The sequence below is a fragment of the Pelodiscus sinensis genome, chromosome 32, assembly GCF_052426305.1.
Source record: "Pelodiscus sinensis isolate ZL-2025 chromosome 32, ASM5242630v1, whole genome shotgun sequence".
NCBI lineage: Eukaryota > Metazoa > Chordata > Testudines > Trionychidae > Pelodiscus > Pelodiscus sinensis.
Window position 1 is genome coordinate 3,873,707 of NC_143083.1, and position 27,973 is coordinate 3,901,679.

Genomic DNA, 27,973 nt, shown 5'->3' on the forward strand with positions numbered 1-27,973 from the left:
CTCGTGGGCAGGGCCAAGGGCACTGACAAGCTTTGCCAGGCCTCGCAGTGAGAAAAGAACCAATCAGTCACTGGGCTCAGAGACTCGGGGAGGCAGCTGAATCTATGGAGGCGCTACCTAGACCGCACTGGACTGCTAGGTCCAATTCAGACACTGATTCGGGTCTACGCAGTCTCAAGGTTTGGATCCCAGCAATCTGAGGCCTCTCCCTTTACACTGCAACTTGACAGCAGATTTGGGTGGGGGTATTCCTGCTTCGGGCCCTACTGCGGACTGTGCTCTCCACAAGGCAAACGCTTCCTTCGCTGGTGCTGAGTCTCTGCCTGTGTCACACGGGCTGGTTCTGGCCTGGGTGTTGGGAGTATCTCCGAGCTTTCAAGGGGCCGCTGGACAGGGGTTGGGTGGGCAGCTAAGGACTCTCCGGCCGCACACTGGCAGCATGCCCGTGGACAGTTCCCTAGATAGGAGAGCAGCGCAGCTGGCCCCAACACCGAGGAGCCGATCTCTACTCGGAGGCGACTCATGAAGCCCAGCACCGAGCCCAAGATGGACACGGGGCCAACGCTGCAGGCTTCCCCACAGACGACAGTGACAGGTCCAAGGAAGCAGGCGTGGACACAGCTGCACCGACATTGACGGCTCTCAGCAAGGGCCCCGCAGCTCCCCATACCAAGGGACACCAAAAGCCTCAGCTGCTCTCTCAGTGTCCAAACGCAGCCCGCAGCCAGGGCTGGGACGCTCTCGGGATATGCCCCAGGCAGAGAAGTTGCTCCCCCAGACCCCGGACTCGACAGCAGCTGCCTCGGAGCAGGAGTCAGTGGTGCAAGCGAGCTGGACGCCCAGTGATCCAGAATAACGAGAGAAAACTCAACTGGGGACTGAGCGCGACAACGTCCACACGCTGCGGCCTGGAATTCACCTGTGTGGACGCGGAGCCTCACTCAGGCAAGCCAAGCCACCCCCGGGGCACCCCACATGACAAGCAGGAATCGAGGCGCTCTGGAGCCGGGGGCCCTCAGCCTGCATCGCGACCGGGACAGGTGCTGCTTGGCAACCACCGCACACAGGGTGCATGCCCATCAGGAGCAGGATGACGCCTGCGATCACTGGCAGGACCAGCCTGTGTGAACGTTTGCTACCTTCCATCCCTTGGGCAGTGACACCCGCTCCCTGAATCTTAGCTTTGGGGCAGGGACTCCTGTCTGACCGTACTTGGACGGCAGCTACGCGCTCCGGGACCAGGCCACATGGGCCCTGAGGCCGCTACCACAGGCGGAAGCAGCGAACACCAAGGCTGAGTGCAAACGTCTGCCCCAGTGCTGTCAGATTGGATGGTTTCGTGAGTACTAAACGCCCAACACAGCAGCACTGAGAACCCAAGGATGGAAGCATTTTAAACGCCTTAACAGAACAAACAAAATATCCCTCCAAGTACTGGAGTTCCCCAGTAGTCACCCTGCTCAGCTTGACCCGTATTCCCATAAAACACAAACGTGCCTTTGTATAGAAAGGCATTAACGGCAGCTGAAGAGGGTGGTGTGTTTCACTGAGCACTGCCGGCAAGGTTTGTACGGCAGCAAATATCGGGCACATTTGGCAGAGGAGAGAAGTGGTTTAATACCTGTATATTGACTTGGTAGTCTGTCGGCCCATGTATTGATCCGTACAGTCCAAACCCAACTATAAATATCCTTTTGTTTACTGAGAACCTGTAAGATTTAAAGAGAAGTGAACAGGAGAGAGTCAGCACAAAACCAGCAGGCTGGTCTGTTCAAGTTAAGCAGGATGCATAGCGACCTTAAGTCAAAGTTTGTCTGCGCATCTCGGACATGGTAAATTGCTCTGTATTTTCAGTGCTGCTGCTTCAAGCCCTTAGCTCCTTGACAGTTAATGATTTGCACTGAAGGAGAACAGACTTGCATTCTGCTTCCCCAGTACCACCACACACAATTCATGTTGCACCATGGGGACCCGGACTGACCCCACACGGCATGGGATTCGGTGGCTATGTTCACGGTCACAAAGACAGCCTCCAAGATGCAAAGAGAGTCCAAGCTGACGCAGGGGTCTGCAGCAAGGTTGAAAATAAAGCCCAGATGAATGAACTGCTCCTACGCACCTCAACGTGATTAACACGGAGGCTGATGCTTTAAACGTCACCTGATAGCTGAAGCAGAGTCGTTAAGCTAACATATGTGCGCCTAGTGCTGGGTGGTCTGCAGTGGAGATCACTACGTCAAGGTGGCAGAGGTAGAGAATAAGGACTGCTCCCACACCCCACCCAATGGAAACCCAGCCTCACCCCTCTTGCCCCAAAGCAGGGGGAGAAAGGAAACACCTTTCCTTCCCCAACTGCCTTCCCAGTGCCAAGAAGCTAGGCTGCTTTTCTCTCCTCCCCGATCCCAACACTGGATCCCTAAAATCCAACAGCCACTCGGGCGACAGCTGCAACTGCAGTGTGTGCGCCAAGCACTCCCATGGCACGTCCAACGCTGATCCGCAAGCAGTAAACACAGTGTATCTGACACTGTCGATTTCATTTAAAACAAGTGAGACTACGTCTCAAGAGGTCTCTGCATGTTAGACCTCTGCTCTAAACACTTCTCATTAGAACAGCCTCTCCAACACAAGGTTTTACCCTGAGTTAATGATATGGAAACTAAACCAAACAGATTAAACAACCTTCCGATAGTCACTGCAAGTCACCAGCTCTCGTAGACTCCCACAGTGGCTTGCTCTAACCCTACATCACTATGCTTGCAACCAGTAAACTGAACCTTTAATTGAGACTGTCTTCACGGTGCCTGTTAAAATGACCTTGCATGAATCTACTGAATGATTAAAGGCTTAGAAAACCTGCAAGGGGCTCTGTGTATTTAACTTAAAGAGCAGATTAAGGAGTGACTTGATAGTCTGCCACGTATCTACAGGGGGGGACAAAGATTTAATAATAGGCTCTTCAATCTGGCAGAGAAAGGTTCAGAAAAGGGCAACAAAAATGATTAGGGGTTTGGAACAGGTCTGAGATTTGGACTTTTCATCTTAGAAAAGAGGAGATTAAGGGGGGATATGATAGAGATCTATAAAATTATGACTGGTGTGGAGAAAGTAAATAAGAAAAAGTTATTTACTTGTTCCCCTAATATAAGAAGTAGGGGGTCACCAAATGTAATGAATAGGCAACAGGTTTAAAACAAACAAAAGGAAGTTTTTCTTCATACAGCACATAGTCAACCTGTGGAACTCCTTGCCAGAGGATGTTGTGAAGGTCAGGACTTTTAACAGGGCTCAAAAAAGAGCTAGATACATTCATGGCGGTTAGGTCCATCAGTGGCTATTAGCCAGGATGGGCAGAAATGGTGTCCCTGGACTCTGTTTGTCTGGAAATGGATGACAGGAGAGGGATCATGTGAGGATTACCTGTTGTGTTTCCTCCTTCTGGGGCCCCTGGCATTGGCCACTGTGGGCAGACAGGACACTGGGCGAGATGGACCTTTGGTCTGACCCAGTCTGGCCATTCTTATGTTATCCTGTCGAACAGCAATAACTGGAAGTTCAAGCCAGCCAAATTCAGACTGGAAGTAACGCATACATTGATAACCGTGAGCAATAAACCACTGGAACAATTAACCCAGGGTTGTGATGGATTCTCCATCAGACAAGTTTTAAGTCAAGAGTGCATCTTGTTCCAAAAGACATGCTCTCATTCTGGGGCAGCTCCCAGGCCCGTGCTCTACCGGAGATCAGACTAGACCACAATGGCCCCTTTTGTCCCTGGCATCTGTGAATCCACATCACAGAACATTCAATCTACAGAAACCGGCTTGATGCTAGTAGAAAAGCTGGTGTATGATCTTACTGCTCATGCCTGGAGTGCAGCAAAAACTAGTACAAATTCAGAGCCCCGGTGAGCCAACATGTTGTCTAGTGACCCAAAACAAAGCCATAATTCGGCTACAGCTGCGTGAGGCTGCAGACAACATTTAGACACGGGTCTGATGCTTATTCTATCAAAAAGATGACTGGATCCTAAGAGGGACGGAGTCATCCATCTGCCGTCCATACCGGGAATCTCAAAGTGTGCTGCTTACCAGGAGCTAGAATTCAGGATGTGACCGAGTGTCTTCAGAGACTGATCAAACCTTTGGACCTCTACCTCTTTCTATTTCTCGATGTAGAAACTAACGATATGGCCAAGAATGACCTTAAGCGGGTCACTGCAGATTATACAGCGCTGGGAAGGAGGATCAAGGAGTTTGAGGAGCAAGTGGTATTCTTGTCCATCCCCCCTGTTGAAGGAAAAGGTCCAGACAGGGATCGTCAAATCGTGGAGTAAATGCACAGTTGGTGTCGGAGACAGAGCTTTGGTATCTTCGACCATGGGATGCTGTTCAAGGATTGCTAGGAAGAGATGGGATCCACCTAAGAGAGGGAGAAGCATGTGTGCGGGCATGCAAACCTAGTAAGGAGGCTTTGATCTAGGTTCGTTGGGGGACAGTGACCAAAGCCCTGAGGCAAGGGGGGAAGTGGGATACCAGGAAAGATCACGGGGAGGAAGGTGCAACAGAGGATACCCCGATTGGTATGGAGAAGAATGTGGGGCAATCAGCTCATTAACAAAGGAGTCTGTACACAAATGCAAGAAGCCTGGGGAACAAGCAGGAAGAATTAGAAGCCCTGGCACAGTCAAAGAGCTACAAGGGGATTGGAACAACAGAGACTTGGTGAGATGACTCGCTGTCATGGAAGGGTATAAGCCAGTGGTCCCCAACCTTTAGAGGCTCCCGGGCACCTGGGGGCGGGGCCACTCATGCGCCCGGGGGCACGCCAGGGGTGGGGATGCCCTTGCACCTGGCGCCAGCATGTGCCCCAGGGCCAGGGCCGCCCGAGCGCCATGCACCAGGCACCATGCACCGCGCACCGGGGGCGGGGCCGGCCCAGGTTGTCGGCGGGCGCACACAAATGCCCCGGCAGGCGCCATGGTGCCCGTGGGCACCGCATTGGGGACCACTGGTATAAGCTGTTCAGGAAGAACAGCCAGGGGAGGAAAGGAGGAGGAGTTGCATTGTATGTAAGAAAGCGGTAGGATTGCTCAGAGCTACAGCATATAGCAGGAGAAAAACCTGTTGAGAGAGTCTTTGGGTTAAGTTTAGAGGCAGGAGCAACGGGTGATGTTGTGGCTGGTGTCAGCTATAGACCACCGGGTCAGGTGGATAAGGTAGACGAGGTTTTCTTTAGCCAACTGAAAGAAGCTTCCAGATCTCATGGAGGACATGAATCACCCCCACATCTGCTGGGAGACCAATACAGCAGCACACAGACAATCCAGGGAGTTTTTGGAGAATGTTGGGGATAACTTGCTGGTACAAGTGCTGAAGGAACCGACCGGGGCCATGCACAGCTTGACCTGCTGCTCACAAACAGGGAGGAACTAGTAGGGGAAGTTGCAGTGGGAGGTCTAGGTTGGGTATTAGGACAAATTCTTTCTCTAGGAGAGTGGTGAAGCACTGGGCTGGGTTCCCTAGGGAGTGGGTGGAATCTCCATCCCTAGAGGTTTTAAGTCTCAGCTTGACACAGCCCTGGCTGGGATAATTGAGTTGGGTTGGTCCTGCCTAGAGCAGGGGACTGGACTCGATGACTCCTGAGGTCTCTGCCTGCCCTGGGATTCCAAGGCAGCATTTTAAGCTACACAGGTGAGATTAAAGCAGCAAACACTCCCCCCCCCCCCCCCGCAGCATGGGCATAGTTATACAAGCATCAATGAGCTTACGCGTGCGAGGGCGCCTACCAGTACAAAGCCACATCCTCACCTTACACGTTACTGGTGTAACATTTGCACGTGGGCCAGGCCTAGGCCCACCCCAAGCTCAAGCTCACAAAACATTAAGAGTCAGGCAGCAGAACTCACCTGATCCTGTCGCTAGTCCCGCTGTACCCCCAGCGGCTCTCCACCTGCTGGAAACGATTGATGCTGCACTCCTTCCCCCTCAGGCAGCAGCGCGGTCTGTCGATGAATTCCACTCGGGGCTTTGGATTGACAGTGAAGTGGAGGAACAGGCTAACCACTTCCCGGTCAGTCAGAATCCCTGACTGGGCAGGCCCTGCAAAGGAGCAGACAGGTCACAGATACCATCAGCGCTTAATACAAATATGCACAAACTGCTGCAATGGAAAGCCAATTTCTGCTGAGAACTCAGGCCGACGCTCCCCACACCACGTATACAAGGAATCCCACACACATTTCAATTCCCCCAGGCAAGTGAGCCAGCTGATGCATCTGACCAAGCAGGTTAGACCCACGAAAGCAGATGCTCAAATGAATCTGTCCATCTTTCAGGTGCCACAGGACACCTCCTTTTCACAGCACACAGAGCCACTTTCAACTTGCACATCAACTCACGGACTCTACCATCAGCATCTCGCCTGCCTTGTATAATCTGTGCAGAGGTCCACCGAGCCACAAGGCTGTTCATTTATTCAGTTTGCCTGAATTCTACCATTCATTTAAGAGAATATCAGCTGCATGCAGCTAGCTTCCCTTTTGAAATATTTGTGTCTATATTGTATGTGACAATCACAAATTCTACACCCATGTAGTGTAGTACCACTGCTGTGTAAAACCCGAGAAGGAACAAGGTAGTGGGATAAGTACAGCAGGAAGACGCAGATGTTAAAAATATGCTGGCAGTGTGAAAGCCAGATTAGTGCCGGAACTTTAAGTGTTGGGATGGACACGGTTTCAGGCAATGTCACCTACACCCGAGCCCTCCCTGCCAATGGTGAGATTCCATCCCCACATTTAAAAAAAAAAACCATCTCTCTGCCTGTTGCATCTTTTTGAGAGAGAAACAGAAGGGATGAGCATTAAACAGAGTGCTACATAAGCTAAAATAACCCTCCTATCTTGTAAGAGTCATCTTAGGTATTCCTTCTAAATAGACACTCAACTGCAGCTTTTTTTCCCCATTAATTAACTGATAAGTTCCAGTTTTTAAACCCCCCTCTTAATCTAGAGACTAATTCCTTGCAGAAATAGGTTTTCTGATCTCATGTTTAAAAGAGACTTCTGTCTGAGGGAGAAACGATAATCAAGTTGATCACACACAGAGTTGCTGTCAAATGCATAAACAAAAAATCTTCATCTCTTTTACAGTTAATCTTAAGTGTTATTTGTAACGATGATTATTCACATTCAGTGATTTTCAAATTAACCGTGCCCCTTTAACTAGCCTTGAAAATCAACTCTAAGATGACACTTGACAAGAGACATATTGTGAGCATTTACAGACACCTAGATCAGCAAAAAAATTAGTCCACAGATCATGTCTAAACAGATCATGTGTTGCTGCGATTCCTAGTTCTGGAATGTTCCTAAGGGGATGTGGACATGCCTGGTCTGCTAGCCAGCCAAAGGCATTTATGTACAGCTCCATTTTCTGTACTAAATGATAAGCTGGTTTTGTAGAAAGCAACAGCTTCCAAAACCCTCCCAACATGTAGACTACCAGTTCCATTTTCCCTCCTCCACCGTGACTGACAGAAGAGGCCTTGCTTTAACAATGTTAATTTAGAGGACAAAGGTAGAAATTGTTAAAATATTTAAAAAGACTGAAAAGGACACTAAAAGAACATCTGATGCAAGATAGTCAACAGTCAAACAAGCAGTCCCAGAACAGAGATCCTGGCTTTTCCTAGAGTTAAACTTCTCACCCTGGAACACTAAAACCTGCAAAGCTTGTCAAACTCTGCAGGGGAGGAAAAACCCAGCATCTTCCAGAAAGAAAAGACATAACAGGCAGAAATTGGTGGATTTGTCTGATGAGAATCTTGACACGGTCAGGAGGAAACATGCTTTCTTTAATCACAGGAGATGCTACATCAGATTTGGAACTTATGCAATAATCCTGCACCAAGGCATTGGGATCTTGGATGTTCACGTGGAGGAAAGCCATTAACTACACCCAGTACGCATGCAGGACTACGTCACTCAGTGAGAACGGACTGGCTCTGACCAAGAGAGGTTTGGCACATCAGACAACGTCCACGTCACTTTGACAGACAGCATGGCAGTTACTGCTGACTGAGTTTACCCATCTCTTTAAATGTACGTTACACACTTGCTTGGATATTGTGCTTACCAACTACATTTCTCTTATTTCACAGGAGTCAAAATTCACTCTTGAGGAATGGAAGCCGCTCCTTCCTTAAAAGTGACCCCCTCAACCCTTCTGTGAACAAGTCCCAGGGCAAAATGGGGGATTGCCAGGGAGGAGTGGCCTGGTACAGGGTGGCAGTGAGCTGGGAGAGGGGGGCCACGAGAGGGGAGGATTGCCCCAGGCCCCCCGTCCCTCCCAAGGACAGCCCTGCCTGGAGGACGAGAGAAACAGAGAAGAAATCGCAAGAGACACCTGGGCAGGTAAGAAAGGACGATTTTTAGTCAGTTTAAACCAAGAGAACCTCTTATAACTCGCGTGCTTGATGGAGGCTTGGGGACAGTGTTATTTGTGAAATATCGAACACCTCGCTCCCTTCAAGCGAAGGCTGAGAAAGCTTCCATTCCAGGTGTCTACTCAGGAGCGCCCATTAGCAAAACGGGGACAACGCCACTAGATATTCCTGGTCCTTCTATAGCTCAGAGGAAGCAGAAAAGGGATCGTGTTTCTTTGCAATGAAAGCGTGAACAGCTTACAATGCCCTCTCCATTTGTAGGTCACCTTCAGGAGTAGGATACAATGCCATTTCTACCACATTACATGTTAAATGCTAGCACTTTGTCCACTCTTTGAAGGAACACGAAAATCCTATCGAGATACCACGTTATGGCATTTTTCATACACTAGGAATAAAGCATCTTGATAAATATGCAGAGTAACAGGTTTTAACTTTTAGAAAACTACTGTTCATAGCTTCCCCATGGGACATTTATAACTGAATTACTGAAAAATGGTGGGATATATTTTAGTGTCCAACAAAAAGCATCTGACCAGTATTAGGAACAGTACAGGATAGTCTCTGAAAAAACATCCTCGACCCTCTATTCAGACTGTGTCTGCCAGAAGCACCATGGTTCAGTTACCTGCTGCAAACTCCTCAATAGTCATCAATGGGAAGCGAATAAGAGAAAGTGCCTTGCCCAGTGCTTTCCGCTTGTTCTCTGGAATCACCTGAAGCTGCTGCCGCTGACACTCTGCCTCCGACCAGCGAACCACTGCATTAAACAAACGCACCTCCCGAATCCCCAAGGTGTCCCGCTCCAGCACCGCAACCAGGGTGTCTGTAAGGCAGGACAGCAACAACTTTAGGCACTAACCAACAAGTCCTGATTTTAAGCGGCCAAAGTTCCCAACGCAGAATCCCCAGGTGAGGAAAGGAGGAGGAATTCAGAACTAGGGGGCTGCTCCTGAAAACTGTATGCCTACAACTGATGAGCAAACCTGCATTCACAAGTGGGCAGCACACAGCGCCCACAGAGCAGGTACACTGACAGGTGTGCAGTCAAAGGAGTTTCTGGTTACCTACAACTCAAACTTGAATGCAAGCAAGAGCCAAAAAGTTTGAAGGGAAAGTGAATATTTTGACTTCAGTTTAATTTACGATACGTGCCCACAATAATGTCCCTGGACTTAATATTTAACATCTAACACTTGCCTCAAGTCAAGACACTGCCGACTCCTCCCATCCTCCACCGGCCAACAGCAAGAGAAGGGATAGGACTGTAACCTGCCCGAAGTGTCACAGCGCTAAGGGGAGTGAATGCCAGAGCCTACTTCTAAGACTTCTGCTGAGAATCCTCCTTTCCTAGATGCTTATGCCCAGGGACGGTCAGTTCCAGCACTTGAGAAGTTGCTCCTAGACCGCTAGGGCCAAACCACCAGGAGAAATTGCCAAGAAACTGGTGCAGCCTAAAAATCAAGCTTGCAACAAGAGTGTGTGGAAAGGAAAAAGCTTACCTAAGTCAATGTCGGTGAATCCCTCAGCATTGATGGCATCTGATGTGTTCTTGTCTATGTTCTCTAGGCAGAGGCTAGCCAGCTGGGGTTCATCAAAGAGTCTTGCCTGACAACGAAGCATCCATCATTAATGCAAAGAAAAACCTGTCTTCAGTTCCTTATCTGCAGCCAACGGGATGTGCAGCGATATTTTAAAGCATCTTTACTCCAATTACTGAATTTGCCACTAGTTTGCAAGCCAAGACAGACAACAGAGCCGAGCCTCTCAGTTAAGGAACAGTAACACCACAAATTCTTGAAGAAAACTTGGCCCAAGTTAGCTGAACATATCTTCACTCAAAACTTACATCATGTTAGAAAGGGACTTTGAAAGAACCGTTACCTACCTCGTAACTGTTGTTCTTCAAGATGTGCTGCTCATGTCCATTCCATGTAGGTGTGCACGCAGCGTGCTTGCATCGGAAATTCCTCCCTTAGCAGTACCTGTTGGGCCAGCAGGGAAGTCCCTGGGAGTGGCGCCAGTATACAGGACAACATATACCCCTGCTGGCCTTCCACCCCTCGGTTCCTTCTTACCGGACTACTGTGAGGAAAGGGAGGAGGGTGGGATTTGGAATGGACACGAGCAACACATCTCGAAGAACAGTTACGAGGCCGGTAACCGTCCTTCCTTCAAGTGATTGCTCACATCCATTCCATGTAGGTGACTCCAAAGCAGAAACCCCAGGAGGCGCATCAGTTCTAACTTCCACTGAGTGGAGGACGGCCCTACCCAGGGCAGCATCCTCCCTTGCCTGATGTGTCAGTGCCTAATGGTTAGCGAAGTGGACAGAGGACCACGTGGCGGCCCTGCAGATGTCCAGGATCAGGACCTGAGCCATGAACGCTGCAGAGGAGGCCCGTGCTCTCATGGAGTGGGCCATGAGGGGAGGCGCTGGGACCCCTAAAAGCCTGTAGCATTCCCTAATACATGCTGTGAGCCAAGAGGAGATTCTTTGCGCAGAGACCAGCTGACGCTTCAGCCGCTCCGCAATGGCACTGAAGACCTGGGGCGACTTGCGGAAGGGGCTTTGTTCTTTCTAAATAAAAGGCTAAGGCACCCTAACATCCGAAGTGTGTAGCGCCTGCTCTTTACCCGACGCATGGGGCTTGGGGTAAAAGACACAGGAAAATGTCCTGAGACACATGGAAGTTTGACACCACCTTAGGCAGGAAGGTGGGGTGGGGGCGTAACTTGACAGTATAAGAGGGGTCCGAAGTGAGAGCCCTCAGCTCGGACACGCGCCTGGCTGATGTGATGGCCACCAAAAGAATACCTTGTTGGACAGGTGTACTAATGAACATGTCATCCAGGGTTCAAATGGGGTCACATGAGTTTGGACAGGACCAAGTTAAGACCCTACTGGGGAATGGGCTGCCGAACATGCAGATAAAGCCTGTCTCAGCCCTTCAAAAACCTTTTTATCATCGGGTCTGCAAAGAGGGTTTTATCCCTGGCACCGGGTGAAAAGCAGAAATAGCCACTAGGTGGCCCTTAATCGAGGAGGAGGAGAACCCCGAAGCCTAAGATCCAGAAGGTAGCTCAGGACCAGAGGGACCAGGGAGTCTACAGGCGGCACCCCCCTAGGTGGACCAGAGATAAAACCGCTTCCACTTAGCCAGATAAATAGCCCTAATGGAAGGTTTCCCGCTTCCCAGCAACACAGGGGCTCCGCCGCTGTCAGCCACAGAGCTTCCACGCCATCAGGTGCAGGGACCACAGGTCCAGATGGCGAAGGACCTCAAAGGGGAGGTCCCCTATGGAGTTCTGTAGTTCAGGGGGAAACTGCGGTGCATGACCAGCCCCGTAGCCATGGCACGTGCAGCTGCGTCAGCCTCAGAGGGCAGCCTGGAGCACGGCCCTAGAGACTGCCCTGCCTTCCTCTGAGAGGGCTCTAAACTCAGGCCGAGAGTCCCTGGGGAGTAGCTCAATGAACTTATCCATTGAGGCCCAGGTGTTATAGGCATAGCGAGACAGCAGAACCTGATGGTTCGCTATGTGAAATTGTAGGCCTCCTGACGCGCAGGCCCTCCTGCCTACGAGAGCAAGAGCATGTTCCATCAACAGTGAGGGGGGTTACAAGGAACCGAGGGGGTGGAGGCCAGCAGGGGTATATATCGGCCGGTATACCGGCACCACTCCAGGGGGCTCCCTGCTGGCCCAACAGGTACTGCTAAGGGGAAAATTTCCAACGACACGTGCACGCTGTGCGCACGCACCTCCATGGAATGGACATGAGCAAGCACTCGAAGAAGAGTCCTGTTAACTAGAACTTTGCTGTCAGTGTAGACAAGGACAAGTTAGGTTCAACATGTCAGCTGACAGTGGGACAAACCCTAGAATCTTAGGGCTGGCAGAGACCTCAGGAGTCATCAAGTCCAACCCCCTGCCCAAAGCAGGATCAACTCCAACTAAATCACTCCAGCGAAGGCTGTGTCAAGCCAAGACAAACACCTCTAGGGATGGAGATTCCCCCCGCCCTGCCAGGGAACCCATCCCAGTGCTTCCCCACCCTCCTAGGGAAATAGTTTGTCCTAATATCCAACCTAGACCTCCCGCACTGTAACTTGAGACCATTGCTCCTCGTTCTGCCATCCCTCACTACTGAGAACAGCCTCTCTCCGTCCTCTATGGAATCCCCCTCCAGGTTGTTAAAGACTGCTCTCAAATCCCCCCTCACTATTCTCTTCCACAGACTAAACAAGCCCAAATCCCTCAGCCTCTCCTCATAAGTTATGTGCTCCAGCTCCCTACTCCAGGGGTCGGCAACCTTTTCAAACCAAAAAGCCAAACTACAGGCAGTCCCTGGGTTACGTACAAGATAGGGACTGTAGGTTTGTTCTTAAGTTGAATCTGTATGTAAGTCGGAACTGGCATCCAGATTCAGCCGCTGCTGAAACTGATCGGCGGCTGATTCCAGGAAGCCGGGGGCAGAGCAACTCTGCCTTGGGCTTACTGTAGTCAGCCGCTGGTCAGTTTCAGCAGCGGCTGACTTGGGGACGCCTGGGGCAGAGCAGCTGGGGTGCTGCCGGGTTGGTCCAGTAGCGCCGAGGAGCAGCGCTGCGGGACCAACCCAGCAGTGCCCCAGCTGCTCTACCCCAGGTGTCATGGGCAGAAAAGCCTGGTCTGCTGGGGGGGAGGGGGCACTAGCTGCGCCCCCCCGTCCCCCAGCAGACCAAGGAGACCCGGAGCAAAGCTGCGGAGGACGCCCGCAGCGGGGCAGCCCAGATGCACCACGGCTGTCCCGCTGCTGGCGTCCTCCGAGGCTTTGCTCCCCGTCTCCTTGGTCTGCTGGTCAGACCAGGGAGACGCTGAGCAAAGCCGTGGAGGACGCCCGCAGCGGGACAGCCCAGGCGTGCCGCGGCTGTCCCGCTGCGGGCGTCCTCCGAGGCTTTGCTCCCCGTCTCCCTGGTCTGACCAGCAGACCAGGGAGACGGGGAGCAGCTTTTCTCGCCCCAGAGAACGCGGGCGGTGGGACCGCGGCTCATCTGGGCGTCCCGCCGCTCCCGTCGTCCGGGGTGAGAAAAGCCCCATTCGTAACTGCGGATCCGACGTCCGCGTAACTCGGGGACTGCCTGTACATCAAAATGCAGAATAAATGGTCAACAAAGAGCTGTATAAGAATGTCCATTGGCATGACTGAAAATATACAACTTAATATCCTTGATAAAGGACATGAGGATTAACAACAGCACAAATGAAACATTGGACTTACAGACTTTATTTAATGGGATTTCTGCTGCTGCATCTTTTCGCACATTTCTTTAAAGCTTACATCATAACTGGTCAAATTCAGGTTCATGCCACATTCAAGCTACATGATTATTTGTGTGTTTTAAAATTTTGAATTAGTTTTTCGCTTTAATTGAAAGAGTTGCATCTATTTTGGGAATGACAAAAGAGTCCTATTTGATTCTATACGGAGCCATATTTAGCTCGAGAGCCATAGGTTGCAGACCACTGTAATCATTTTGCTTGCCCTCCACTGGACCATCTCCAATGTGTCCTCTTCCTTTCTATAGTGGGGGGCCCAGAACTGGACACACTACTCCAGATGTGACCTCACCAGAGCCAAATAAAGGGGAATAATCACTTCTCTGGATCTGCTGGCAATGCTCCTCCTAATGCAACCTAATATGCCATTAGCCTTCTTGGCTACAGGGCACACTGTTGACGCATATCCAGCTTTTCATCCAATGTAATCCCCAGGTCCCTTTCTGCAGAACTGCTGCTTAGCCAGTTGGTCCCCAGCCTGTAACAATGCTTGGGATTTTTCTGTCCCAAGTGCAGGACTCTACACTTGTCCTTGTTGAACCTCATTTTTTTTGGCCCAATCCTTCTAGGATTTGTCTAGGTCACTATGGACCCTAACCCTGCCCTCCAGTGTATCTACTTCTCCCCCCTAGCTTAGTGTCATCTGCGAACTTGCTGAGGGTGCAATCCATCCCCTCATCCAAGTCATTAGCAAAGATATTGAACAAAACCAGCCCTAGATCCAATCCTTGGGGCACTCCGCTTGAAACCAACCGCCAACCAGACACTGAGCCATTGATCACTACTGGATTACATTTAGTTTGATTCATTCTTTTTTTAAAATCAAGTTAAGAAAGCCCTTCACAAAAGGGCTTCCTTTGCCTGAAAGCATGTGTAATTGGGAATGCTATTTCAGATCAGGGGAAAATAGCACCTGAGTACAATAGGCCAATCTACATTACTGAAGTTTGCACTGTACAACTGCATTGACATTACAACAGGTGAAAATGCCACAACGTAGACACAGAGCATTGATGCAAAGTGAAACTCAAACTGATACAAGTCAAAACAGTAACACACTGAAGCAAGTAGCACTCGTGTAAATTTTGCTTTGTGCCAGTGTCTATGGGGGGAGGGTAGAGGAGAGAGATTGAATAGATCGATGTACTTACACCATTGTGAATTTCCTTACATTACATGGACTAAATCGGGCCACATGAGAGTCCTCCTTAGGAGTCTGGATATACACTGAAAGTGGCTCTATGTCCAGCATAAGTGGCACCAAGATCTCCAGAATGAGTGCCAAGGACCGAGCACCAGAGTCCTGGGTCTCTCTGGCACTATCTCTTCTATGCCTAGCTTAGGTACCATTGAGGTCCTGGGAGCCATTCAGAACACACAGGAACATGCAGAGGTCGCCCTGACGAATTCTTCCATCCTCCATGCTTTGTCTTTCCTATTTAGACTAAGCTCTCTGATGCACGGATCATCTTACGGAATGTACACAGCTCCCAGCACAGGAGTGCCCCAATGGAGACTAGATTTGCAAAGGCATAAGTCTGGAGTTTCCATTTCAATCTAGTTGTATTGTGGTAAAAAGAGACTTTGAGGTTGGGTCCTAGGCTCAAGGACAGGACTGGACCTTGAGGCCAGGAGATGCAGCTCCACATGCCTGTTTCCCAGAAAGGCTGCCAGTGCCAGCCAGCCATTCTAAGACTCCTGGGGTATGGAGAATGAATGGAAAGTACAGGTACTAGCGATTACTGTCCCCCACAAAGAATGGAAAACTGACATGAATCACAAGATAGGATGGGTGCTTTAAGTCAGGAGCCAGGAACCAATCTTAAAGAAATGGAAAAAGGAATATCAAAAGCTGTGTCCATCGAACTCCGCTAACCCAAGTATTGCTGAGACAATGGATGCAATCCAAAATCTTTTGAGACTTTAATACAAGTAAAACCTCTTCTTCCTGTGCTGTAGGGGGACAGCTATGACTCCAACTGAAGAAATTACTGGGGGACAAAGTTTTATCATTCTCCAAAATTTCGGAAGTCATCCACTGGAGAGCCAAAAGCTCACTACACAAAATCACTGCATGATGAAGTCCAAAAGAAGAATTTTCCTTTTCCCATTCACTGAAAAAATGGGAGATGAGAGGACAGCTGCTGACCAAGCTGAGTGTCTTTAGCAACTGATATCTAACTAAAAGACATCTCTTCCCAGCTCCTGGGCTTGAGACCTTGGGCTACTTAGCCCAAATGGCCAAAAGGACCAGAATGCTAAAAATCTTAAGGGAATATGAGTATTTCATCCCTACATCAGACAAGAGACAAACACGGGTACAAAATGAGCTGAGATCATCAGGAGCAAAGCATTTCAGAGTAGACATGAGGCCATACCCCAGACAGCAAGGTAGAAGCTAGGAGTCCCTAAGTCCCAGTAATAACCTGGCCCGAGTCGGGTAAGGGGAAAATGTTACGACAGGAAGCTCGGACTCAAAGAAGAAAATACAGCCAGCCTAGAAGGACATGAAGACAGACAGGCCTTATTCATGACCAGCAGCAAGAAGAGAACAGCGAGTGCTGCAAGAGCCTGACACAGCAACCAAGCACTGAGACAACATACACCTAAGAACGTATTCCCGAGACGCCAGAGGACAAAGCATTAAGTGCCAGAGATCCTGGATCCAGAGCATCTGACTCAAGAGGGGACCAAAACTTGAAGCACTCCAGGCAAAGCAACTCGCATGGTTGACGCCAGAGATTCTGAAACCACTGAAGAGCCAGACACTGAAGTTGTAACCAAGATGACCAGGGTGAAGAAGAGCAATGCTGGGAGGCAGAGCTCCTCAAGCATGCAGTGGGCCAGCACGACACACAGTTGGAAAGTGGACTTCCCACAAAGTGCTAGAGTCAGGGAACAGGATCACAGAGCAAGTTAACAATTCCTGGCATCAAGGCCCCCTGCACAGGACAATCTGGTCAAGTCCCCCAGGGCCAAACTGTTCCCCAGTTGCTTTGACCACTGCTCCCAACTCAGCAGAGGGAAACGAATGCCAATTCCCCTAGAAGGCTGGTGCCATCCATAGCCTAAGGCAGTTTTTCCCACTGTGTGTGTGTAACCACTGAGGGACCTGCACAGAACAGCAGTCAGGCATGCCCTGCCCTGAAGCAGAACAAGCCAAGTGTGTTTATCTAGAACGTGCAGGGTGCTACTGAAGGAGAGAGATGTTTTGAAACTCCTGCATTTGTCCTCAGCTGTGCCTAGAAAGAGTTGTAGTGGCCCAGGAAAGGCTCAGATCCCTAAACAAGAACAAAGTTCCTGATGGGACTAAAAATTAGTCTGAAAATTTTATGAATATTAATTTTTCAGTTATTACAACAAAAAGCTCTCTGTGCAGAGACTTAACCTTCCCAAATAAATCAGCAGACGGAATCCACTAAGTGCTGATTTGCTGTCTAAAGCAGTCAGAAATAAAAACCTGATAGCTGGGGTCCCAGCTCAGCCTCACAAGAGGACACTGGCAGGGTCTTGCAGCCTCAGCCAGCACCTTATCCAGAAATTCCACGTGTGTGTACATCTCCTGTAGTGGAGAGCGGAGCTGGTGCTTGCTGAGGACAAAGGCCACCATCCAGTTACTTGCAACAACAAATAACTGTTCCTCTTATCTCATTTCTTTCCCCAAGGAGAAAAAACATCCTGTGGTATGAAAGGCTGAGCTCTTTGTGTATTCTTCAGAAGTGGGGGAATCCTGGTATTAAAGAAATCCTTCAAGGGGGCCTTCAGATGACTGCCAGTGGGCTCCATACAGTGAATATTTATTCTTGGAGTTGCCCTAAATTTGAACAACCAATACTTTATAGTTTTAGACCATAACACTTGTCAGGTAGATGAAGCCCAGTAAAGTTCTCTTGTTACAGAGCCATTTACTGTTTTCTCATGATCGTGGCATTAAGGCACTTTGCACACCTGAAAGGTTCTTTCTGGAATAGTGACAGCAAATAATATAAGCACTTACAATTCATGCTTTAGGACTACATCAGTCTTCATCAATAGGAGACCTCCAGCTAGTCGTGCGAGAATTCTGGACTAAAACAACACGCCAAAATGTTTACCAGAGCAGTCAGCTGTTCCATTTCAAGCCACGCCACCAAAACATCTTTAAAATCCTCGATAAGCTAAAGCTGCTGCACCTGTTAAAAATGACTTGAAATGCACACAGCATCCGAACATACCTGAGTTAAGAGCATGAACGCGTTGTCTGCACGAAGGTTTTTCTTTAGGAACTCCACGCAGTGGGCTTCGAGAGCAGGGACAGCGTATTTTTTAGCTGTGTAAAGTGTTGTCATAACAGTCTCTGGACCAATCTGAACCTCGTCCGAATAAAGAAACCTGGAAGTACGCAAACAAATATCACTCTGTAAGCCTGCTTTCACCCACTGGAAGACAGCAGTCAGAGCCAGGACAGAAATCTCCAATGCACAAAGACCAGGATGTATTCGTTCATCACGCTGGAGCCATTTCTTACTTTTTAGTAGCAGCTGATACCTCTCCCCACTCTGCCACAGTGATAAAAAGCCCATCATCACAGCAGGCGGCTAGACTGAAGTAAGACAGTTCCATGCTCACAGCCTAGCTGTCCTCAGAGGCAGAGGACTCAAACCATGATCACAGTGTGCAGTGCTGCCACTGGATTGTACATGCCAGCCCTCCTGAAGATACTTCTCTCTGCAAGCAGCACTAGTCACAAGAGAGCCACCAAGTTCAGGCTGCTTGGGTAAAAGGGCCACTTATAAAAAAGGTCCTTGATGACAGCCATAAAAAGTCTAACTTCTATCCCAGCTCCAACCACTAGCCTGACTTGGGACGTCTTCCGCCTTCCCATCATGAGGAAAGCCAGAGAGCAGATGTCTACAACTAAACCCTCACTCAAACCCAGAATACATCACTAACCTGACATTTTACTTGCTAGACTCCTCTAAGAATATACATTTAAAGTATTGCGTGACACAAGGTCCCAGAGAGCCACTTAACGTAGGTTGAGACTCTTGGCAAAGCACATTGAGAATCTACTAAAAGGTGATGTAGCTACCAAGTATTTGTAGTTAACACTATCAAGCCACTGGCTTATGTATTTGGTTCCTCTCCCAAACAGCTACCCTTTATTATTATGGGACTATCATCCTTTTCTTGCATGCTAGTATTAAAAAATGCTCAAGCCCCAAACCAGGCCTGAAGCCAAGGATAATCACTGGGATACTTAAAGGGCTTTGAGAAAAGTTCAGGAGTCTGGCTGACTTCATATATCTACACTGCAAAAAAACAAGAAACATTCAGAACAGCCAATATCCAAATGAAAAGCAGACTGAGGCCACACAAATCTAAACAAGCAAGAGCCCACTGCGCGATAACAAAAACACTAGCTAGAGAGGACAACTACGATGCGGACACAGCAGACACTGCCGTACTCCGTTTAAAAACGGAACCATGCGACTGCTAGAACGCCGAGCGACCGCCGGGTGGCATGAGCTGCGGGCTCTGCAGGATAAAGCTTAAGTGAACTTTATCCTGCAGAGCCCGCTGCAAAGCCTCCCCAGGAGCCTCCCCACCCCCTGCACTCCCGGGGACAACGCTTTGCTGTCACCTTCTTGGTAGCTGCTGGCCCTGCTCCCAGGGAGACTTTGCTGCAGGCTCTGCAGTCTTCTTCGAGCACCTGAACTAAGGCAAGGGTGGGGAACCTAAGGCCCAGATGTGGTCCCCAGCTTGCCTGGATCCGGCCCCCGAGGCTCAGAGCTCCCCACCCAGCATTGGGGAGCCCATGCTGGTGCTCCAGCCCCCTGCCGCTTCCCTGGTCTTCCTAGGCTCTGGTGTGAGGGGAATGTGGGGAGCATCTTTCTCCTCCTCAGTCGGGGGCCATGTCATGGAGGAGGATATGGGGTGGTTGTTTTTTTCCCCCCTCTTGGCTTCTCACTTGTGAGAGGCGCCCGACTGATCTTTCTGTGGGTCAGCAGCCCCCGGCCCAAAAAACATTCCCTGCTTCTGAACGAAGGTATAACACCCAGAGGCCCATGCTCGGCCTCTCTTCTTCACCCACCTACACTGCCAGCAACTAGGGCACTGAGGAGACTGAAGGTTCCAACGGAGGGACTGGCCTACATTTCAAGGGTGAAATCTGTGTATTGCCAACTGCAGCATCCAGTGTGGTGAGGAAAACGGGTTGATCTAGTTGCTTCCCACTCTAATAGAATTGAGAATTTAGACTGTTTATTTTATTTTGGTAACTACTCTTTTTGCCTATCACTTAATAGGTACCTTTTATAGCGAATACACTTGTTTTACTGTTCGTCTTTACTAGCGAGTTTGCCTGACACGTTTGGTAGATTTACTCTGAAATTTGCAAAGGCTGGTATATACCCACTTTCCACTGCTGAAGTGGTGAACCAATTAATAAATTAAATAGTATATTCCCAGGCCCGTATGTGGGGGAGAGAGTGCAGGGTGCGAAAGCACCCCCCTCATGATCTCCCAAGCAAGCATGCTCCAGCTGGCCAGGGCAGGGCAGAAGCAGTGAGCTGCCTGAGACTCCCTCCCCCGTGTTCTGGCCGGGGGGGAGGGAGGAGAGGGGAAGGCTGGGGCTGATTTCCCCGCTTACGTGGGGGACCATGGGGTTGCATTCACACACTTGCAGTCCACACTTACAACAAAAGCACACATCCCAGAAATTCCTGCATACAGGCCTGATTCCTGGGGTACAGTGCTGGGGGGATTTGGCTCTGGTGCCTTTCTCTCTTTGATTCATGAGCGGCCATGGGGGCATTCATGCAACCTAGCTGGGTGCAGTTGTGCTGTGTGATAACAGCCCCTGGAGGGTTGCCACTGGTCACTAGCAAAGCACTGAGAGGCAGCTCAGGCTGGAGAAAGCCAAGGGGGCACAGTGGTTCCTAGCCCCAGGATGCACCCAGTCACAACTGGAATCTAGCTTCTGGCAGTGGAACTGAACTTTAAGGGGGGCAGAAAGTGCAATTGTGGACATTGGTGAAAAAAATCTTCCTGACCTCATGGCATCCAGGAGGCCCGTGTCAGCACTTCTTCCCAGTTCAAAATCAGCATGAAGACAAGTGCTAAATTCCAAGTAAATTGTTAAACAAAGCACTGAAGCGTCACTGCTGGGCCTGTTCATTGTGAGATCAGACCTTCCATCTTTCCCTGGTAAATCAGCCCATTGAGGCAAGAACCCTAGCGTAATGCCAAGTCACGTAGAACGCTGTGGCGCCACATGCAGTGTGACTCTTCACACAGAGTCATCACCTTATCCGAGCTTTACTCTTCTTTTTCTATAGGGAAAAATGGTGTTTTCCTTTCTGTTATTGGACAGATACCAAGGAAGAGGGTGAATGTTAATTCCAGATCGTCTTTCCTTCAGAGACCATTTCACTGGGCCTTTCACGAACCACACTAAAAACCGCAGGCTTTCAGAAGAGATCAGTGAATAACTTCACAGTTTGACTTTTCTTAAACTCAAGCCCTACTTTAGTTTGCATTTTTTTTAAATCAAGTATTAAAACTAACCGCCAGCTTTGTTTGGCTGGGTATGGATTAAACTGAAACCAATTAAAGGCTCTTAGTTCCACAGGCAGGAAGCACTGTATGTGGGTGGGGAGAGGTTTCCTGGTGCTTTCATTTTAAATCTGATGCATCAGTTGAAAGGGAGTCCTGAGGATTTCTAACCCTTCATTCTGGGGATGGGGAAATCATTTTTAGCCTTTAAGGCTCTGCTTCCTCTCTGATGTCTTAGCTATAGCAAAAGCACTTTTTCTGAAAAGGGAAACAAAAAAAATCTATGTTCCAAAGCTATATATAGACAGTGTTCCTGACAACCGGAGAGGTGGAAACCGTGTGTCAAAGTGAGAGATGGCAGCAATTAAGTCAGCTACAGAACACAGATTGCCGAAACAAGACACTTACAGTTTATTGCCTGTGTAAACTTGATGTTCTGTATTTAATGTTTACCCAGCTATGGAAAAATCTTCATTAGGACATCTGACAGCATTGTGCTTAGATGCCAGTACTCGCACAAGCTCTAGGGCAGTGATCTCCAACCTTTTCTAGCATGAGATCACTTTTTGAATTTAAGTGCAATCCAAGATCAAACCCAAATACCCTAGCCCCGCCTCCTCTGTACCACTTCTCCCGACGCTCCACCCCTGCTCACTCCACTCTCCCTCTCTCCTCCATCTTCCTTCACTTTCACCAGGCTAGGGAAGAGGGTTGGGGGCAGGCTCTGGTCTTGGATGAAGGGATCTGGAGTGGGAGAGAGGCTCTGAGCTGAGCTTGGGGCAGGCAGTTGGGGTGGCAGAGGGGGTTCTAGGGGCAGGCTCTGGGAGGGTGTTTGGATGCAGGAGTGCTCGGGGCTAGGGCAGGGGTTTGGGGTGCAGGAGGGGTTCATGGCTGGGCTAGGGTTTTGACATGTGGACTCTGACTGGGCACTGTTTAACTCAAGTGGCTCCTGGGGGGTGGTGCAGTGGGGCTAAGGCAGGATCACCCCTGCCCTGGCCCTGCACCACTCTCAAAAGCAGCCAGTAAACTCCCTCCCAAGTCCTGTTGTGCCCCCTCTCTGCTTTGTGGACATAGGATACAGGGTGGGAGAGGGGGTGCCTTGACGTCAGTGCCCCTCTTCCTCCCCTGCCCTGTACAGCAAGCCGGAGGCTCCTGGGGGTGAGGAGAGACATCTCCAAGGCAAAGGGCAGGAGATGCACAGCAGTAGGGGGAGGGGCAGCAGAAGTGTGGACACTTGGCCAAACCAGTTAGGATCCCCTGTCAGAGGCTCTAAGATCTACTGGCAGATCCCGATCTACTGGTTGGTGACCACTGCTCTAGGGAGGTCAGTTTTGCACACAAAATGTGGCCCTTTAAGGAGCACAAAAGGACTCCGCCGCCTTTACTGAGAGCTGTTATCATGCATCCAAAAACCACAGGCGCTTCCAAGTTTTCTGGCAGCTTTAAAAATGCCACTCAAGCAACAGATTGTACACAGGCTTGGAAGAATTTGATTTCAATTGTTAGTCTCTGGTAAACATTAATTTCACTTGACACAGAAAACAAAATATAAGCAGCAATTAACATCAGCCTCTCCCGCACTCAGAAATGCAGGGAGCCTTCTGCACCCCCATAGGCAATGGGAGGAGCCTCCCTCCTAACTACGGCCTCTTCCCCTTCCTCCCAGTCCTGGCTGGAGGTCTGTCTCCCTTACCAGGACCACAGCCCATCTTGGAGGCACTGACCCTGCCCTTTCATTTGGAAAGGGGTTTCCAGCTGGGTTTGTTTGTAAGTCAAGCAATGCAAAGAGCATGCTGTGCTGTTCTCCTTTTCTAAAGAGCCCCTAGCATCCAGAGCAAGCCAGCTCTACGAACAGGATTTACTTGGCCTGCTCTAAAAAACAATTCAGTATCCATTTAATGATTTCAAGTAAAGGTATGAGTTTTGACAGATAGAATCTTTCACTGCTGAGAAACTGTCCTCTTACACCAATATAAAGGCATTTATCAGTATAGCTTGTTCCTATCATCATAGTATAACTGTGTCTATACCAAGGAACATACTGTTTCAGTTGTATCAGCTTCTAGACCAATACAGCTAAAGAGTTGTAAACACTAGTTAGACATGCCTTCAGTGCAACAGAACCAGCAGACGTGCAAAGCCACTTGTATGTGTCTTACATAAACAATGGCAGTTTTAAAAAGGTTTATCAAATAGGAAATAAAGGATTTACAAAAAATTGTAGGCCTCCGTCGGTCAGTTGACCATGGATGACGTATCCTAGTTCTCGTCTTGGTTCGTGTCGGATTGTCTGGGACAGCGTCGGGGACAGCGTCGTTGGTGGCTGAAAAGGCCAATCCGGGACAGGCATTCTCTGCCGCAGAAGTCGCAGCTATAGGTGGTTCCCTGGCTGTTGTTGTTGCGTAACTTCCTGCGGGCTCGCTTTTCTTCTGATGCACGCATCATGTTCGTTTCGCCTGACTTGAGCTGTGTGGTCAGGGTGCCCCTCCACTTCGGGCGGTCTGCTGCGAGGTCTTCCCAGGACTGCGTGTTTATGTCGATGGCTTTCATGTCCCTCTTCACGACATCTTTAAATCGCAGGTTCGGGCGCCCTGTGGTTCTCTTCCCAGATGCCAGTTCCCCGTAGAGGATGTCCTTTGGGATCCTCCCGTCCTCCATGCGGCGTACATGGCCAAGCCAACGCAGGCGACGTTGTCAGAGCATGGTGTACATGCTGGGGAGGCCGGCTCGAGTCAGAACTTCGAGGTTGGAGACTTTGTCTTGCCAGGTAATGCCCAGGATGCGGCGCAGACCTCATAGATGGAAGGCGTTCAGTCTCTGCTCTTGTCTCGCGTATGTGGTCCATGTCTCGCTCCCGTACAGCAGGGTGCTGATGACGCAGGCGTTGTACACTGCCATCTTTGTTGCGATTGTCAGCCTGGGGTTGGTCCACACTCGGGTTGTCAGGCGGGCTAAAGTAGAGGCTGCCTTCCCAATCCTCTTGTCGAGCTCAGCGTCAAGGGAGAGATTATCGGTGATGGTGGAGCCCAAGTACGTGAACTGGTGGACGACGTCAAGCTGGTAGTCATCTACTGTGATGGCTGGTGGAGTGACAGTGTCCTGGCTTAGGATGTTTGTTTTTTTCAAACTGATAGTCAGCCCAAAGTCTTTACAAAAAATAGTACCTCAAGAACACACTGCACCAGATAATTAAGATAAAATTATCTGGTACAATAATAATCAATGGTGGGAATAGTAGTGAGAATAAACTACTTAATCTCCATTTTAACCAAAAGATACAATGATTATTGGCATCTGAAATATTCATGTTCACAATAACCTGTGCCCAGTTAAAAGTGAATTACACTGTACAATAAAAGAGGCTTACTTTAGCAAAGCTAGGAAGGCCGCAGGCTCCACATCAGGCAGTTCAATCTCTGTAGAAGTTGTGGCCATTCCACCATTAAACATTGCATCGAAGACCGCACTGCCCACAGCCAACACAAACCTAACATTTAAAAATAAAAATAACAAATCCTACATTAAACTGTAAAGCACTATTTCTGGGGGGGGAGGGGGGGAGAATCCCATTTGAGTTTTGCTCCCCCGGCCCATCCCAAGGGGACAGTTGACAGTACTAATGTAAAATTCTCAGAAGCAATCCACTTCTCTTCTAGGCCTTATCACTACTCTGTATTACCAACACCACCAGGCAAAGTTGCAAACTTTGGTGATCTTTGGAAATCTCCTCTAAGCCCAGTATGCAATGAAAAAACACAAGGGCTTCTATAAATCCAGAGTTTATGCATTTTATAACAGACAGTACATGTGCTAATAGAACTGTTTGCCCTTACGTACCACTTTACAGTTTTATAGCCCCCCGTGAGGTAGGCCCATCGTACAGATTGAGAACTGGAGGTACAAAAAAGGTTAAGTGACTCGAGCTGCTTCACCAAATCACAAGAGCTGGAATCCACACATAGAAGTATGTCAAAACTAAAAATTAGCCACCAGCCAATGCCAACTAATGAGGTTTACAGGGCAGGGGCTATGGGGCTGTTTAACTTGCATGTAATGTTTGGGTTCCACAACCAAACAGACCTTGAGCCCAAGTCAGGTGGCACTGGCCAGCCAGAGAGGTCTAATTCCAGGGCAGACATACCTTAAAAGTCCCGACTAACTGCTCTATTCTAAAATACCAGACACACCAAAAGAAGTCTTAACAAGACTGTTTTCCATCTTTTGATCTCCACATTAGCAATGAGACATCAAAAATTTTTTGATTAAAGCAAATTTAAAAAGAAATGTGCAATTTCCTTCCACGTCAGACAAAGACCCTCTTCCAAGCTTCCTGAAATATATTCATCTCCACACAACTATCCCACAAAAATCATCAGCCACTGGCTAGCACTGTATCCTGAGAAGAAAGGCCTTTCCTTATTTTGAAGGGGGGGGGGGGGTGAAGAGTGTTGTTGTCTCATTTCTGTAGGGATGTTTACTTCTGGTCACATAAACCTCAGTAAAGATGTTATATCATAAGCCTAGAAAATAGGCAAAATTTCCATGCAAGCATTAAGAAGTATTGGTGGGTACACACAAATCATTTACACCATGGGTTCCCAAACTGGGAGGGGAGAGGGCGTGAAGAAATTCCAGGGGGGGTGCAAGGCGACCCAGCAGTCTCCCCCTCCCCCAGTCAATCCCCCCCCCCAAGTTTTGCTGCAATTTGTGTTTTTTGGCCCCAGTCAGTTCCCCCCCCCCTTTTTTTTGCTCAACAAGTTTTTCCTTGAGGAAGGAGGCAGGCGTGAGGGTTTCTCAAAAATCAAAAAGGGGTCATTATGCTGAAAAATTTGGGAACCACTGATTTACATAGTTCCATAAGTTTGCACTGAAATTAACATAAAAAGCTACATTCCCTGCCCTGGAGAATATCAATTTGGAGTACTCTCTCAAAACAACTGAGCCACTAGAGAATCTGTTCCTTACAATTTCCTCATGTAAATGCAAGTCAAGCTCATCTGCTGACAGGCCACTCTAGCTAACCAGACATTTAAAAATAAGTGATTCTGGTTGATTAGGAAACATGCACATAGGAAGTGATGGTGCCTGCCATACGCATTAGAGAAGCGAAGTTGTGAAAAATGTACTCCAAAATTTAGAGATGAGTTCATCCATTCTTTTCCTCAGGGGTTGCAATCTAATGGCCCTGCATCTCAAATAAAGTGAAGACCACTGAAGCGCACATATTGCATCAAGGTTTTCTTTCCACAGAAGAAGCCGGTGAGCCAGCTGCTCTGACAGGACTGGAACCACTTTCCAACTATTGTCATAAACGGAACTAGCTGCAAAGTTCTGGAGCCTCTGAGGCTGATGCATGCTCACTACAGCAACCCCCTCCACCTACCTGGCGGGGCTTCTCTGTAAGGCTGTGTCCAGACTCCATGCCTCCGTCGACGGAGGCATGTAGATTAGCCAGATCGGAAGAGGGAAATGAAGCCGCGATTAAAATAATCGCGGCTTCATTTAAATTTAAATGGCTGCCCCGATCTGCCGATCAGCTGTTTGTCGGCAGATCGGGAGAGTCTGGACGCGATGCCCCGACAAAGAAGCCTTTCTTCATCGACACAGGTAAACCTGGTTTCACGAGGCTTACCTGTGTCGATGAAGAAAGGCTTCTTTGTCGGGGCATCGCGTCCAGACTCTCCCGATCTGCCGACAAACAGCTGATCGGCAGATCGGGGCAGCCATTTAAATTTAAATGAAGCCGCGATTATTTTAATCGCGGCTTCATTTCCCTCTTCCGATCTGGCTAATCTACATGCCTCCGTCGACGGAGGCATGGAGTCTGGACACAGCCTAAGACGGAAGGCAGGAGACACAAGGGTGGGAATTCTGTGTGTGCAGTATCTTTAAAGACACCCTTTTCCTGCCCAGCAACCTTGATAAGATTTCCCCTTTTGTAAAAATAAATAAAATAAATAAATAAAAATACAAATGCACCTTTCAGCAAATTAAACAATGCTTTTGTGCAGAGTACTTCCTAGGTTAATAAAATCCTTACAGGCAAACTTGTTGTAACCATGCCAATCAGTAGGCCCTCCTGCCTCAAAACATTTTCCCCCCTCCCCCCGCCCCTCTGCTTCAGCGCTAGACTGGTGGGGGAAAGCCCTACTGGCTCCACTGCCACTCCCCTCTCCTCCCTCCCCTTCCGGAGAAGCCACACAGCCTGCCTCCCATTCACACCAGGGATGGGCCCAGAGAGTGCCACCTGGGCCAGCCTGTGTGTCCCCTCTTTCCCCTGCCCCGCTTGCCAGATGGGCAATGCCAGCTGGAGGCCTGCAACTCTCTCCACACCCAGACCAAGGAATGCTGGGTAAGTCTTGTAGCACTCTAAAAGCAATAATGTGTACAATGTATTTCACGGAATAATTTTGGAGCCAGATCACAAGCACAAATTGTAAGAGACCCGATTCATTTTTGTACATAAATGTGTCATATGTGGCTGTTGTCAAAAGGGACAAAAGATCCCAACTGTCCTAATCTATCATTACTAATAACCATTTGGCACAATTTGAGTTCACACCACAAGCGACAATGCATACAGAGTTGGTAGCAAGAACAAAGTGAGGGACTATAGGCTATGTCTACACTCTCGACTTCTTGCACAAGAAATATGCAAATGAGGCTAAGCGTG

The 27,973-nt window shown here is 49.1% G+C and overlaps 1 protein-coding gene across 5 annotated transcripts in view; it reads right to left on the bottom strand.

The window, feature by feature from the left end:
- Positions 1-27,973, bottom strand: part of BTBD2 (BTB domain containing 2) — a 37,656-nt gene that overhangs the window by 4,891 nt on the left and 4,792 nt on the right. For 3 of the 5 annotated variants that reach the window (XM_075903217.2, XM_075903216.2, XM_075903213.2), the window contains exons 2-7: positions 24,668-24,787; positions 17,979-18,135; positions 9,951-10,056; positions 9,077-9,274; positions 5,909-6,101; positions 1,622-1,709 (exon numbers count right to left, since the gene is read on the bottom strand). In XM_075903217.2, the coding sequence (XP_075759332.2) occupies positions 1,622-1,709; positions 5,909-6,101; positions 9,077-9,274; positions 9,951-10,056; positions 17,979-18,135; positions 24,668-24,787 (862 nt within the window). Of the gene's footprint in view, positions 1-1,621; positions 1,710-5,908; positions 6,102-9,076; positions 9,275-9,950; positions 10,057-17,978; positions 18,136-24,667; positions 24,788-26,394; positions 26,545-27,973 lie in introns of those variants that run through there. The other 2 variants (XM_014576478.4, XM_089774979.1) reach the window with 2 other exon arrangements.